Here is a 15,709-nt window from a genome sequence, read left to right as displayed (position 1 = left end):
GGCAAAGATTTATGATGAAATATTATTTATTTGCAAAATCTTATAAAAAAAACACTTTTTTTCAAAATTTTTGGACATTTAATTTAAATAGCAAAAAAAATTAAAATCCCAGCGGTGAATAAATACCACCAAAATAAAGCGTTATCTGTCACAAAAAATGGTAAAAAATTCATTTGGGTACAGTGTTGCATGACCGCGCAATTGTCATTCAAAGTGTGATAGCTCTGAAAGCTGAAAATTGCCCTGGTCAGGAAGGGGGTAAAAGTGTCCGGTCTGGAAGTGGTTAAAGACCACTTTAATTTCACAATCTACCTTGACTTCAATACATTTGGATAATTGGTCAAATTTCACTGAAATCTTCATATCTTTGCAGAAATGTCAAGAAAACTAAAGCTTTCCATTTTTGTCCATCTCTGTTTGTCATACATTACATTTTTATTGGATAGATAGATAGATAGATAGATAGATAGATAGATAGATAAGATAGATAGATAAGATAGATAGATAAGATAGATAGATTGATGATAGATAGATTGATGATAGATAGATTGATGATAGATAGATTGATGATAGATAGATTGATAGATTGATGATAGATAGATAGATAGATTGATGATAGATAGATAGATAGATTGATGATAGATAGATAGATAGAAACAATCCTCTTCAACTTTACTAATTAACAATCAGCAGCATACAATGGTAACAAGACTTATAACATATATTAGTTATTCATAGCCAAAAACACGCTAGTGGTCTTATTACCGATGTATGCTGTTGATATTTAATTAATATAATTGGAAAAGGATTGTAGTCAGACTTCACCATTTTTTTGTTTCTCATATTGGAATGTGGGTGGACAGGAACCCAGCTAGAGTTGGTCAGCACGCCAAGGGCCGGAGAGGTAGAGTCATCCTTTCTTGTGTTTTGGATGAATTACCAGTTTAAAAACTGAAAACAAAAAGGAGTTTGTTTAAACTTTTTTTTTCACACAAGATTCAGCTTTCACCCAGGATTCCACTTTTTTTTAATTCAGTTAATTTGGAAAAAAAGTATGAATCTTGGTGAAAGTTGTGTAAATCTTGTGTAAAGACATGGACCCCATGAATGTAATATAAATTCATTCAATCTGTCACATCCCTGAAAAGAGGAACTGTAGCCATTACTCACGGCAAATAATTTACTGGCAAAGAAACTGCAGATTAAGCAACTAACTTCCCCAATCTCCTCCTCCTCCATGTGTTCCCCAGACATCACAGCATCACCCAACAAATGGAATTCAAAGTACTAACAATAACTTACAAAGTCATCTACAACTCTGTTCCATGCTACGTCACTAACCTAGTCGTAAAAAAAAACAACCAAATCGTTCTCTTTGTTCCTCCCAAGACCACCTGCTCTCTAGCCCCCTCGTCACCTCCTCCCATGCTCGCTTCCAGGACTTCTTCTGAGCCTCTCCCATCAAATGGAACTCCCTACCCCAATCTGTCTGACTATCTCCTATACTGTCCACTGTAAGCTGTAATGAGCAGGGCCCTCTGAAGCCTCCTGTATTCAATTGTATTGTAACTGTACTGTCTGCCCTCATGTTGTAAAGCGCTACACAGACTGTTGGCGCTGTATACACTCACCGACCTCTTTATTAGGTACACCTGGCTAGTGCCAAGAAAATCTCCCCCACACCATTACACCACCACCAGCCTGAACCATTGATACAAGGCAGGATGGATCCACCACACCATGACACCACCACCAGCCTGAACCGTTGATACAAGGCAGGATGGATCCCCCACACCATTACACCACCACCAACCACCAGCCTGAACCATTGATACAAGGCAGGATGGATCCACCACACCATTACACCACCACCACCAGCCTGAACAGTTGATACAAGGCAGGATGGATCCACCACACCATGACACCACCACCACCAGCCTGAACCATTGATACAAGGCAGGATGGATCCACCACACCACCACCACCAGTCTGAACTGTTGGTACAAGGCAGGATGGATCCATGCTTTCATGTTGTTTACGCCCAATTCTGACCCTACCATCTGAATGTTGCAGTTGAAATCAAATACTCATTCTCCTCTGACATCAACAAGGCATTTTCATCAATTCAACTGCCGCTCACTGGATATTTTATCTTTTTCGGACCTCTGTAAACCCTAAAGATGTGAAAATCCCAGTAGATCAGCAGTTTTTGAATTACTCAGACCAGCCCGTCTGGTACCAACAACCATGCCATGTTCAAAGTCACTTAAATCCCCTTTCTTCCTCATTCTGATGCTCGGTTTTTACTTCAGTAAGTCATCTTCGCCACGTCTAGATGCCTAAATGCATTGAGTCGCTACCATGTGATTGGCTGATTAGCAATTTGTGTTAGCAAGCAATTGAACAGGTGGACCTAATAAAGTGGCGTGAGTGTAAATACTGTATAATAATGATTTTGTAACCTCCCTGCACCTGTAGCATCTTGGATTGCTTGATTCTCTTTTTTTACAACAATCTGAAACCTGTGCACACCATTTTATACTTGTGCATGCTTGCCTTGTTTTCTTGAGTCCATAGGTTGCCATGACATAGTTGCCATGTCCCAAGTCCAGTTCCACACTGATAGGGGGTACAGGCAGTATTCCTATACCGGGACTAGTGTGGTCAGCAGGAGAGCCCAATTAGGTTAGCTCGGTCCAACTATAGCAGACAGCTTAGCCTGCTCATCTAATTCGAGGGCATGCTGTGGAGGGGAGACACTGTAGTCCCAGTGGCTACAGAGATAGTCAACAGACTTGGGGGGGACAGCAAGCGGGTCTTTTACCGCACCCATAAGAGCATGAAGGTAACTGACTACTGATCTGCTTGGGCTTTTCTGCCGAGCCCAGAAAATTGTTTGGTACAGATTGAGGGGGCAGTGTCAGGTAGGCTGTACCAGGCCCATTATTTCTAAAGGTGGCCCTGATTCAACAACAGGATGTCGATTTACCTCCCCTCGGCAAGATCACTAATCTAGGGATTGTGGAGGAAAAGCAGTTAAGGCAAACGGAAATTTGGCAAGGCGTGGCATCAGCAATATCAACTAAACATGTGCGGTTTGTTTCGTTCCGAATCGCATTTCAGACAAATTTTTTCGTTATTCGGTTGTATCCGAATTACAAAAATAACAAATTTAAACAAATCCAAAATAACGAAACAAAATTGGTTTTGAAAACAAATGCAAAAACTAAATCGAAAAGAAATGTGAAAAAAAATCGAACAAACATTCGGAAACAAATTTAAAGCAGAGCTCCACCCAAAAGGGGAAATTCGCTTTAAGGACTGGTCCCCCGCTTTTATATTCCTAATTTTGTTTTAATTCGGTTGAAATCTTTTCGATTTTAAACAACTTTTTCTAATTTTGTTGAATCGATTTCAAATTCGGTTGAACCAATTTCGAATACGAACGCCTTTTCGAAGTTGGTCGAAATGTTTTCAAGTTGAATTAGAATACGAATTACCGAAATGAATCCCGAAAACGAATTGAATAAATTTACTGAATCCAACTACATGAAATTTATTAGATTTTGAAATGAAACAAATTTATATAGCACCAATAGTTTGCTCAGCACTTTACAATATAAAGAGAGACAAAACAGGAACAATACAGTTCAATACAAGAGGGATAGGAGGGCCCTGATCCTTGGAGCTTACAATCTAAGAGGGAGGGGCTGGTGATACAAAAGGTAATAACTGTGGGGGATGGACTGGTTGGAGGAATAGAAGATTCCGTTATTAGCTGAAGACAGGATAGGCTTCCCTGAAGAGAGAGGTTTTCAGAGATCGCCTAAAAGTGGGCAGAGTAGGTAATAGTCTGATAAATTGCGGTAGAGAGTTCCAGAGGTGGGGGAAGCTCCAGATAAGTTCTGGAGACAAACATAGGAGGGGGAGACAAGGGACCTAGAGAGTAGGAGGTCGTGTGAGGAGCGGAGAGGACGGTTTGGGTGATATTTGGAGACAAGATTGTTGATGTAATTTGGGGCAGAGTTATAAATGGTTTTATATGTAATTGTTAATGTTTTGAATTTTATTTGTTGGGCAATTGGAAGCCAGTGGAGGGATTGGCAGAGAGGGGTGGAGGACACTGAATGGGGGCCAGTGGAGGGATTGGCAGAGAGGGATGGAGGACACTGAGTGGAGGCCAGTGGAGGGATTGGCAGAGAGGGGTGGAGGACACTGAGTGAAGGTCAGTGGAGGGATTGGCAGAGAGGGATGGAGGACACTGAGTGGAGGTCAGTGGAGGGATTGGCAGAGAGGGATGGAGGACACTGAGTGGAGGGATTGGCAGAGAGGGATGGAGGACACTGGGTGGAGTGACTGGCAGAGAGGGATGGAGGACACTGAGTGGAGGCCAGTGGAGGGATTGGCAGAGAGGGATGGAGGACACTGGGTGGAGTGACTGGCAGAGAGGGATGGAGGACACTGAGTGGAGGCCAGTGGAGGGATTGGCAGAGAGGGGTGGCTGATAGAGAACGGTTAGTAAGGTGGATGAGTCTGGTGGCAGCATTCATGACAGACTGAAGAGGGGATAGCCTGTGATGAGGTCGGCCAATGAGGAGGGAGGTACAATAGTCAAGGCGAGAGATAACCAGGGAGTGAATAAGTTGCCTAGCGGTTTCAGAGGTTAAGAATGAGCGTATCTTGGAGATCATCAATGATTGTCATACTTCTGCATTTTATAATATCGCTTCTCCAGAATGTGCAACTAGTTAAATTTGCTAAATCATTCCTCCTTCAGTGGCGCCAACTCTTCTGGAAAAGTTCCACTATGGTCTCCAATGTGTTCTTAACATACTTCCTGTTGAGAACAACAGCCGACTCGATTTCCCCTAGACTGGCTGATAGCCTTCGCATTGTTTCATTTCCTATTGATGCTGAATGTGAATAAAATCTGATGGCTCATAAAAAACAAGGTCCAGTCTTTATTATGTATCCATGGCCACAAAATGGATGTTTTTGTTATATGTTGTTATAATGTCTCACGTCTTAAATACTTTGCTTGCAGGGTGACTGACTACCAACTGAATGCTGGATATTCTCGATGGCCAACGAAAGTCAGTGAGGTAGGCTGTTCTAAAGGAAATAAGTGAGCTTTGCAGTCATTTACTGCTCTATCCGTTCCAAGGTTTCACTCTCTCACAGCTAGACTCTGACTAGACAAAGACTTCTGTTTTGACATTTCTGCAAAATTTGAAGAAAGAAAGCTGGAAATTGTGATGGTGATATTCCACTACGTGTCAGTCCCAAGAAATATCTTTGCATTTGCCAAAGCCATGCAAAGTTTAAATGTTTATAAACAAGTGGGACAGTTGGTCAGTGGCAGTATCTGCTAACCCAAGGAGACTTCCTCTTTATCGGGTTAGCAGTGATAGGAAGTGATCTAGAGATCTATTGATCACTAAATCACTCTTTTCAGTAGAGAACAAAGTCGTCATATGACCACCATTTACTACTGGCACTTTGGACAGTCAAGCATAGGACCAGTGTGTCCTCTACCATGGGTTCCAGGTGTCATATTTGGAGAATGCCTAGTTTTAACACAAAGCTCTTACAAGAGTCCAGTGGCCATTTTAGATGCAAATTTGTTATATACATATAGCACAATGCACAAAGGGGCTGTCCCGGTCAGGGGTCAGGGGTAAGGCTCAAGGACCAGTAGCTATAGCAGTAGAAAGGCTCACACTATCCAGCTGTATAGGCACACAAACAGGTCACCCTGGCAGATGACATGGGCTCACCTGAGGTGCGGGGTTTAAGCACAAACCAGTGCTCACTAGAACTTCTGATGGTGGAGATGGGTTTTGCTGCCTGTTAGTACCAGGTCGGAGTCCAATAGCAGATATAGCAGGTAGGGATCAAGCAGAAGCATAGCCAGTAAACAAACCAAAGGTCACTAGCAATTGGTACAGGTTGGGATCAGGTTGGAAAGAAGAAGAAGTGTAGTCAAGGAACAAGTCTAGGTCAGAAATGAGATACGGACGGCAGCAGGAGAGACAAGAGCAAGATATTGACTGGAGAAGGCACAATAATTTGGCAAACAGGAAGTGCAGAGACATGGCTTTAATAAGAAGGTCATGGGAGGCGCAAAGAGTTCAAGGTTTACCAGAAACAAGGAAGGATTGTCCAAAGGATCAGAGAGGGTGCTGCCCTTCATCTAAGGTGGTTCAGCAAGAAGAACCACTGCCAGATGTAATAGAGCAGGGGTTTCTAAACTTTTCAAACGAAGGGTCAGTATACTGTCCTTGAGACTTTAGGAGGACCATATTAGGGCCAGTAAGGATAGAAAATGTCCTGGCCCAGCATCGGTGAGAATAAACATGGCCTCAGGGTTGATGGTCATTAGGAGGAGTAGTGCCCCACCATTGGTATTTGTGGATAGAATTATGCCCCATCATTGGTTCTAGTGGGAAGAATAGTACACCATCCTTGGTTCTAGTGGGAAGAATAGTACACCATCCTTGGTTCTAGTGGGAAGACTAGTACACCAACCTTGGTTCTAGTGGGAAGAATAGTACACCATCCTTGGTTCTAGTGGGAAGAATAGTGCCCCATCATTGGTTTCAGTGGAAGAAGTACTGCCCCATTGTTGGTCTCAGTGGGAGGAATAGTGCCCCGAGGGCCAGATAAAGGGTAGCAAAGGGTCACATCCAGCCCTCGGGCCTCAGTTTGGAGACCCTTCTAGTAGAGGTTGTGGGTTCAGATCCTGGTCCTGACAGGGTCCCTGGGATGGGGAAGTGTAGCTAGGAAGAGGCTAGACATTATAGTTTGGGACAGGTAACTGTTTGTTCTGGGACAGGTAGGCTCTAGAAAACAAAGATAAAAGTCTGCGAAGCCAAGAGGCAAGATGTCTTCTGGAAAGGCTTGTCTGCCAGGTGAACTGCCTGTACCATGGTGTAGCAATCATGGAGGTATCCCCTATAAGGGAAACCCAAGCATTAAAGAGCTTAAGGAATCTGATCCTTGTTTGCTTTTTGATAGACGCCAAGGCTGAATTTGTTTTTGTTGTTAAAGTGTCTTACTATTTCGCAAGTAAAACTGTACAACCTGTGTATGTTACTATAATTGCGGGTTTATTGGATAAAAACTCTTGTAAAAGGAACAGTTGTGTTGCTTTTGTCTTCTTGAAGCCTCCACTACAATGTAATCACCCAACTACATGTTCATTTTGGGGAGGGCTGGTCTTTAAAAAAGACCTTGTACCTGGGAAGAAAGGTAGCAAACTACAGCATATTTCCCAAACCTTCCTGTCATGCTTGAATCTCAAGCCATTCTGACCAACAAGGATCAAGAACTTCCTGATTGTCTTTTCCTGCCTCCAGCACAATGCTATTGGCTAGTGGGGGTGCAGAACACACTGAAGGTCCAATAGGAATATGTGAGGGCAGGACTAAGAGGCAATCTCAGATACTGTCCTGAAGTGTCAGAGTGTTGCCAGTCCAAATGGCCCAGAGAAGATCTGGGAGGCTTCTGTAGGTATGTGCACCTCTAGGTGCTTGTACTTTATACCTACAGCAGTTCCCTCCCCCCTCCTGTCCAGTGATGTACTCTCTTTAAAGTACATCTCTCCACTAAATTAATACTTCACTTTTGTAGGGCTTTGCCAAATGCTAACCTAGATTTCTTGGGAAACCCAAGTGGTGCGATGTCTCCATCAAGAATTTCCAGTTCTGTCTGAGCTTCAGTGCTACGATCCCTTACTGGAATTTTGCTTCCATCTATGCTTGCCAAACCTCACCCTTCAGTCCTCTATAGATGTGAAATAATGACTATTCTAGTCAGTTCTCCTTCTACAGTAGTGAGCTCATCATTAAGTAATATGTGACGGATTTCTTCTTTCTAATGCCTGTTAAGCTGTTGACCACAGAACGATTAATGTTGTTGTTGTTGTGGATTTCTTGTGATAATATCAGAACTTGGTGCCAATAATGTGGCTTTATCTAATATGAACTGAGAGCTTCACCACACTATTTCCATGCATGGTCCAGAACTTTGAGTAGGGGGTTAAAAAATAGCTTCCACATACATAATGATCTTCCACATTCTTTATATAAAGATACTATGTGCTGGAGGCCTATAATAACCATATAGATGGAGGCATCAAGAGTAGTGGGTATCGCTAAAAATATAAAGTATTGCCCAATAACCAAAAAAGCCTACAAAAGAAACAATGTGAACAGAGAATTCACAAAAGAATAGCGGTTATATGAAAAAAACGACCTAAAACCAAAAAGTGAAAAAGAGACATCATGGCTAGGCCATAAATAGTAATATGCTGTCTCAGGATACAGTACATGTATCCCCACCACGGTGGTGCACCCCAAAGTGTTTTGCTGCATGAGCACCTTTGAGTCGTTTCTTCTACAGCATATTACTATTTATTGCCCTTAACCTGTGAAATACGGCAGCAATACTAATTAAGAATCCATGCATCTAATATAGGGCTCAATACTTAGCCATTCACAATGGTGGTCCCAGTGCATGCCACTGGAGAGCTGGGGAAGCCTAGGTAAATAGGGAGCCTGACCGGCTTCGCTGGTCAAGCCGGCTGCATTAGAGGGAATGGGGTTCGGACGTACATTACATATTTCACATCTCTGCTCCTTCCAAAAACAGAGGAAGTTTTGTCATCTCCATTCACTTTTAGACCTAGTTGAAAATGGAATGACTTTTAAAAATGACACCATAGCAGGGGCGGACTGACCATTTGGAAACTCAGGCACTGCCGAGGGCCCGGAGTCAGTAGGGGGCCCCATGAGATGCCCCTGGTACCTTTTCCATAGGCTTTTTTGAGTTTGGGCAAGGACACAGGGGCCCCATGATCCCCTATTGCCCGGGGGCCCCATGAGTTGTCAGTCCGCCCCTGCACCATAAGTTATATCTGTAACATATGGCATTTGATCACTTTTAGGTCATATCATCTGTTTTATGTGCACTACAATTTGCTTTAAGATTTGGATAAAATGGGAAAGGGTTAGAACTTGTCATTGCAGTCTGGTGTGCACATTAAGAGATTTCCCTTCTTCTTTTTTGTGTTTGAACACCTAGACAATGAGATTGGATCTCACGAATGGGACACAAGCATAAAGTGCCCTAACCCTTCCAGACTCTATCAATCTAAAGAAAAAAAAGACAAAAGAAAAAGGTTTAGCAGCAATGTCACTTGTCTGTGTAAAGAGCCAGTCCATTCAGGGCCCTAGTTCACTATGTGGTAGGTGTTGGAACAAAAAAAAACCTTGAGGTTCATTATACTGGACATCTCTGGAATTGTACTGCTAGGTTCCTGGGTCTACAGTCTGCTGTGCCTCGTATAAAGGGTTCCTGCCATCCCTGTTGGCTTTTCAATTGATTTTCCATTATAGGGAGTGCAAAGGGAGCAGTGCAAACATCCAACGGTGGTCGGGATCACCCCGCATTCAAAGTGGGTGGGATCCAGGAACCATGGCAAGGAGAATTTGAAATTGAAGTCCTCAAGAATGAAAAGAGGTTACATCTCCTGGAGAAATACCACAGCATCTACCCATATCTGAAATAGCACCTTTGGGTGGACTGGCTCTTATTGTAATGTAGTTTTGTACATGACGCCTTGTTTATTGTTACAGGACTGGGTGCTTCACACATTGTCCCAATCCAACCTGACTGACAGGTGAGGACATTTCTTTTTTTTGTCTTCTTGTATCTATTTCCCTTCTCCAATCTTATATAGTCTAGTTTGGGGTAGATAATGGTTAAATAGAAATTCTAGGTATGGAAATTTTATACATCGTTACATTGGTCCAGCTTGGCCCAATGCAACTGTGAATACAAAAATACCTGGCCAAAGCTCCTGGAAACTGGAAATCACTGAAGTAATAGCACTACGTCAGTGGTCTCCGCTAGCTTCCAGGTCCTATGCTGAGCAGATGGCCTACTGAATTCTGAAAATAGGACGGCCACTCGGCATGGATGCCATTCAGAGAATGGCTGGGACACTATCTGCATGAAGTTTGCATTTTCTCCTTGTGCTCCCATAAGATTCCTCCTTTGCATTTTCTCCCTGTGCTCCCATGGGATTCCTCCGGGTACTCCAGTTTCCTCTCCAAAGACGTGCATCAACTCATGTCTAAATTGGCCCTAGGTCTCCTGCGCTCCTTAGGAGCAGGGAATGAGGTGAATGTATAATATGTAAAGTGCTGTGTAAATTGTTGGCGCTATATAAATACCCATAATAAATAAATAGGTAGGTTTCCACCCCAGTCCAATTTTCCATACAGTGGTACAATCCCAAGGACATCAGAACTGCTTGGTCAAATCCCATCAATGACGCAAGTCTTGGATGTGTGGTGCTGGGGTCTCCCAGGAGTAGAATATCACTGTTATTATTATACAGGATTTATATCGCGCCAACAGTTTGCGCAGCACTTTACAATATAAGGGAGACAGTACAATTACAATACATTTCAGTACAGAAGGAATAGGAGGGCCCGGCTCGTAGAGCTTACAATCTAAAGGAAGAGGGAGGTGATACAAAAGGTGATAGCTACGGGGATGATCTGGTGGAGGTTTAAATACAGTTCTTAGGTGGAGGCGGGCTAGCACACCGAGGTTCTCTAGTATGGGTCCAAAGCTTTAACAACCAATCACATAGTTACAGCAAGAGAAACTTTGCAGAGTCTCGTAGGACCTCTTCATCAGGCATGTGACCACACTAGAGAACCTCGGTGTGCTGGTGACCTTCTTCTCCTGAGATGCTTCTCGGTGCCAGCGCCCATCTACACATACAGCCACTTCTGGATCCAGGAACGTGTGCAATTTCGTGCTAGGTTCTCCATCTGAGAAAGGCAGGAAACAAAGACTTTCAATGGTACGACCCAATATTCACCATTTTATACAATGTCCTCAGATCCTAATCCAATTGAATTTGGTGTTCGCAGGGACGGAGTTGCAAAACTTAACATCTACTTCCAAGAGATGAATTATAAAACCATCCAGGAATCGCCGACAATTAACGTAAGTCTGGATGTGAATTAATTTTTGCCGAATTTGCTAATGATAGGTTTTCTGTATTAATAATACGATAATGCACAGTGTAAGAAAGAGTTCCTTTTAGTGTATGAAATATAAAAGTGTAACCCAACCTACGTTTTTAGAAAACTACAGGCAGGCAGCTCCTTAATGCAGGAGAGGCGTTATTACGTACCTGGTGTTAGAGGCCGATGGAGAGAGGGCTAAGTTCCAGACTCCCCTGGATATGGGACAGAAGGAGTCAGGCCCAAAGTTGCACGGGTCGCCTGTAGGAGTGCTGGTCGAAGGTACACCCAGGAGCACAGCTGATGCACTGGAATGGTGTCTGCATGGTGTCATCACACACTGCATAGCACAGCCATCCAAAGCAGTGTGATTACAGTGAAGCACACAGACACCACCCCTTAGTAAAACACTCCCAGTACACAGTTAACCCTTTTATCGCCCCTCATGTTAACCCCTTCCTGCCCAGTGCCATTAGTACAGTGTCAGTTCTTATTAACACTGATCACTGTAATGGTGTCACTGGGGATGTTAGTGACACCAAGTTAGTCGCCCCCAGTGTCAGAATGCCCGCTGTAGTCTATAAGTCGCTGATCGCCGCCATTACTAGTAAAAAAATGTAAAAAATCAAAAACCCAGTATCTATACCGCCATTTGTAAACGCTATAATGTTCACGCAAACCAATAAATGTACGCGTATTGGAATTTTGTTGTAGCAAACACACGGAGCAGAATACAATTTGGCCTCAATTTATGACGGAATTTGATTTTTAAATTTTTTTTAATAGCAAAAAGTCAAAAATACTGTTTTTTGTTTTTTTTTTCAAAATTGTCCGGTCTTGTTTATAGTGCAAAAAATAAAAACCGCACCGACAATCAAATACCACCAAAAAAGCTCCATTTTGGAGCAGAATACATTTTGGCCTCAATTTATGACGGAATTTGATTTTTTAATTTTTTTTATTGGACATGTTTAATAGAAAAAAGTCAAAAATACTGTTTTTTGTTTGTTTTTTTTCAAAATTGTCGGTCTTGTTTTTGTTTATAGCGCAAAAAATAAAAACCGCACAGGCGATCAAATACCACCAAAAGAAAGCTCAACTTGTGGGGGAAAAAGGACGTAAATGTCATTTGGGTGCAGCGTTGCATGACCGCGCAATTGTCAGTTAAAGTATCACAAAAAAGTGGCCTGGTCAAGAAGGGGGGGGAACTCCTCAGGAGGGCAAATGGTTAAAGCCCACCTATGGGGTCACTGGGGGGAGGTAAGGCGACCAATCAGTAGAGTAATATATATCATCATTGACATTTCCTTCTCTTCTGTTGCCTGGTTGTCATTCCGATCCTGTGGCTTCAACACATTTTAGTATATAGAGTCTAGTGACCAGGGGTTGACTGACCATTCGAACAATTGGTCACTGCCCGAGGGCCCAGGGTTAGTGGGGGGCCCCATGAGATGCCCCTGGTACCTTTCATTGGCTTTTTCATAGGCTTTTTTTGGTGTGTGAGAGGACACGGGGGCCCCATGATACCCTATTGCCCGGGGGCCCCATGAGTTGTCAGTCCACCCCTGCTAGCGACCCAAAAGAAGTATGCACATATGGACCTTCCTGATCTGCTGCGCCAAAAGGTTACCATACAAATGCCAAATTATACCAATGCCAACCACCCAGCGCTGAATGGTACTGACCCAATGGGTGTTCTCACTCCTTCTTGCTACTTATAACTAAAAATAGAATACAGATAGTTCCGTCCTTACTTTGCATGACATTGCTGTGTGTGACACCCGGAAGGTAGACCGTGCCGGGAATTCGGGAGGAATTTTGGTTAGAGGCAAGGTGAGGATGGGTTGGGTGGGGGCTGGGAGAGGCTTGTGTAATATGTTGGAAGCAGTGATTTACATATACTTGATGGATGGATCTGCCAAGTCAGCCATTGCTAGGCCGGTATAACCTGTTTCCTCTCAACAACTTAAATGTTCTTAATTGCTAAACATACAAATCCTCTCCGATCCGGAGTCTTCAAGTCAATGCTTAACAATTACTCATGTTTTTGATGCTGCTGGATGGAATTATCTCCTCATTTATTGTATCGCTCGGGAACCCCAGCGGTGAGATCCCCCACCTTGTCGTACAAAATGACAGGGAAGACCTGACCCACCCACTGACACCAATGATGGGGCACTATTCCTCCCACTGACACCAATGATGGGGCACTATTCCTCCCACTGATACCAATGATGGGACACTATTCCTCCCACTGACACCAATGATGGGACACTATTCCTCCCACTGACACCAATGATGGGGCACTATTCCTCCCACTGATACCAATGATGGGGCGCTATTCCTCCTACTGACACCAATGATGGGGCACTATTCCTCCCACTGACACCAATGATGGGGCACTATTCCTCCCACTGACACCAATGATGGGGCACTATTCCTCCCACTGATACCAATGATGGGGCACTATTCCTCCCACTGATACCAATGATGGGGCGCTATTCCTCCCACTGACACCAATGATGGGGCACTAGCTGGTATTTTGCTAGAGTTTTTTTTTTCTTGGGAGAGTGCATGTGATCAACACAGGGCCAATCAGCACTGTCCAGACAGAGGTCAGGGGTTCTGCATCCTCCTAGAGCAGAAAACGCCTCCTACATACTTTAACCAGTGCTCTGCTGAACACTGATAGAAATTACAAGACTGCTATATACTGCAGATGAGAAAAGGTATTTAGCAGTTTATATTTACTAAAATAATTGCATTTCCATGTTCTGTGTACTAGTGAATGCAGGGTCCGGCGAGAGCGGATATAGTGAATGCAGGGTGCAGAGAGAGCGGATATAGTGAATGCAGGGTCTGGGGAGATCAGATATAGTGAATGCAGGGTCCGGGGAGAGCGGATATAGTGAATGCAGGGTCCGGGGAGAGCGGATATAGTGAATGCAGGGTCCAGGGAGAGCGGATATAGTGAATGCAGGGTCCGGGAAGAGCGGATATAGTGAATGCAGGGTCCGGGAAGAGCGGATATAGTGAATGCAGGGTCCGGGGAGAGCGGATATAGTGAATGCAGGGTCTGGGGAGACCAGATATAGTGAATGCAGGGTCCAGAGAGAGCGGATATAGTGAATGCAGGGTCCGGGAAGAGCGGATATAGTGAATGCGGGGTCCGGGGAGAGCGGATATAGTGAATGCAGGGTCTGGGGAGACCAGATATAGTGAATGCGGGGTCTGGGGAGAGTAGATATAGTGAACGCAGGGTCTGGGGAGAGCGGATATAGTGAATGCAGGGTCCGGGGAGAGCGGATATAGGGAATGCAGGGTCTGGGGAGACCGGATATAGTGGATGCGGGGTCCGGGGAGACCAAATATATATATATTACACATGACCCCTGCACTCTGTATATTACATACTCCTGAACATACACTCTATATAAAAGTTACATCTGACCCTTGCACCCTGTACATTGCATACTCCTGAACCTTCACTTTGTATAATATATACACATGACTCCAGCACTCTGTACATTAAATACTCCTGAACCCTACATGTTGTATGATACATACATCTGACTCCTGCACTCTGTACATAACATGCTCCTGAACTCTAAACTCTGTATTATACATACACCTGGCCCCTGCACTCTGCTCCTGAACCCTTACACACTCCTGAACCCTACACACTGTATTATACATACACATGACCCCTGAACTCTGTACACTACACACTCCTGAACCCTACACACTGTATTATACATACACATGACCCCTGAACTTTGTACATTACACACTCCTGAACCCTACATGCTGTATATACATCTGACCCCTGCACTCTTTACATTACATACTCCTGAACCTACACTCTATGAAAAATACACCGAACACCAGTGGTTGTTCAAGAGGGCTCTGTAAGGTAGACTGTACAGGGCGCCATGATGGAGGAGCATGTGACCTACTCTGCTGTGATGGTGGCTGGCTCTAGTATTCAATTACCAGTCCCAGGCACTGTCATATGACTGGGTAGGTGATGGCAAGACTCACCCAAGATGCCCACAAAGGCCAATTTCAATACCAGCTGCAAGGGAGCGCACCCCAAGTTGAGTATAATGGTCCTTCCCCTGGGGTGCCCTTTGCAGAGAAAGTACTCCTGAGCCCTACATGTATGGTACATACATCTGACCCCTGCACTCTTTACATTACATACTCCTGAACCTACACTCTATGAAAAATACACCGAACACCTGCGGGTGTTCAAGAATAGTGGGTGTTCAAGAGGGCTCTGTAAGGTAGACTGTACAGGGCGCCATGATGGAGGAGCATGTGACCTACTCTGCTGTGATGGTGGCTGGCTCTAGTATTCAATTACCAGTCCCAGGCACTGTCATATGACTGGGTAGGTGATGGCAAGACTCACCCAAGATGCCCACAAAGGCCAATTTCAATACCAGCTACAAGGGAGCGCACCCTAAGGTGAGTATAATGGCCCATCCCCTGGGGTGTCCTTTGCAGAGAAAGTACTCCTTAACCCTAAATGCTGTATGATACATACATGTGACCCCTGCACTCTTTACATTACATACTCCTGAACCTACACTCTATGAAAAATACACCAAACACCTGCGGGTGTTCAAGAATAGTGGGTGTTCAAGAGGGCCCTGTAAGGT

The 15,709-nt window shown here is 44.0% G+C and overlaps 1 protein-coding gene across 1 annotated transcript in view; it reads left to right on the top strand.

Annotated features, from left to right (window-relative positions):
- The window catches only part of SCNN1A (sodium channel epithelial 1 subunit alpha), a 153,057-nt gene that overhangs the window by 125,203 nt on the left and 12,145 nt on the right, over window positions 1–15,709 (top strand). Inside the window, exons 10-12 of the mRNA XM_089661183.1 lie at window positions 5,045–5,102; window positions 9,639–9,682; window positions 10,950–11,025. Coding sequence (XP_089517309.1) covers window positions 5,045–5,102; window positions 9,639–9,682; window positions 10,950–11,025 — 178 coding nt within the window. The remainder of the gene's footprint in view (window positions 1–5,044; window positions 5,103–9,638; window positions 9,683–10,949; window positions 11,026–15,709) is intronic.

Source organism: Staurois parvus, unplaced genomic scaffold (assembly GCF_062004578.1).
Source record: "Staurois parvus isolate SC_StPar_1 unplaced genomic scaffold, SC_StPar_1.0 ptg001321l, whole genome shotgun sequence".
NCBI classification, from domain to species: domain Eukaryota; kingdom Metazoa; phylum Chordata; class Amphibia; order Anura; family Ranidae; genus Staurois; species Staurois parvus.
Note: the sequence above shows the minus strand (reverse complement) of the source record. Positions and strands in the feature narration are given on the sequence as shown.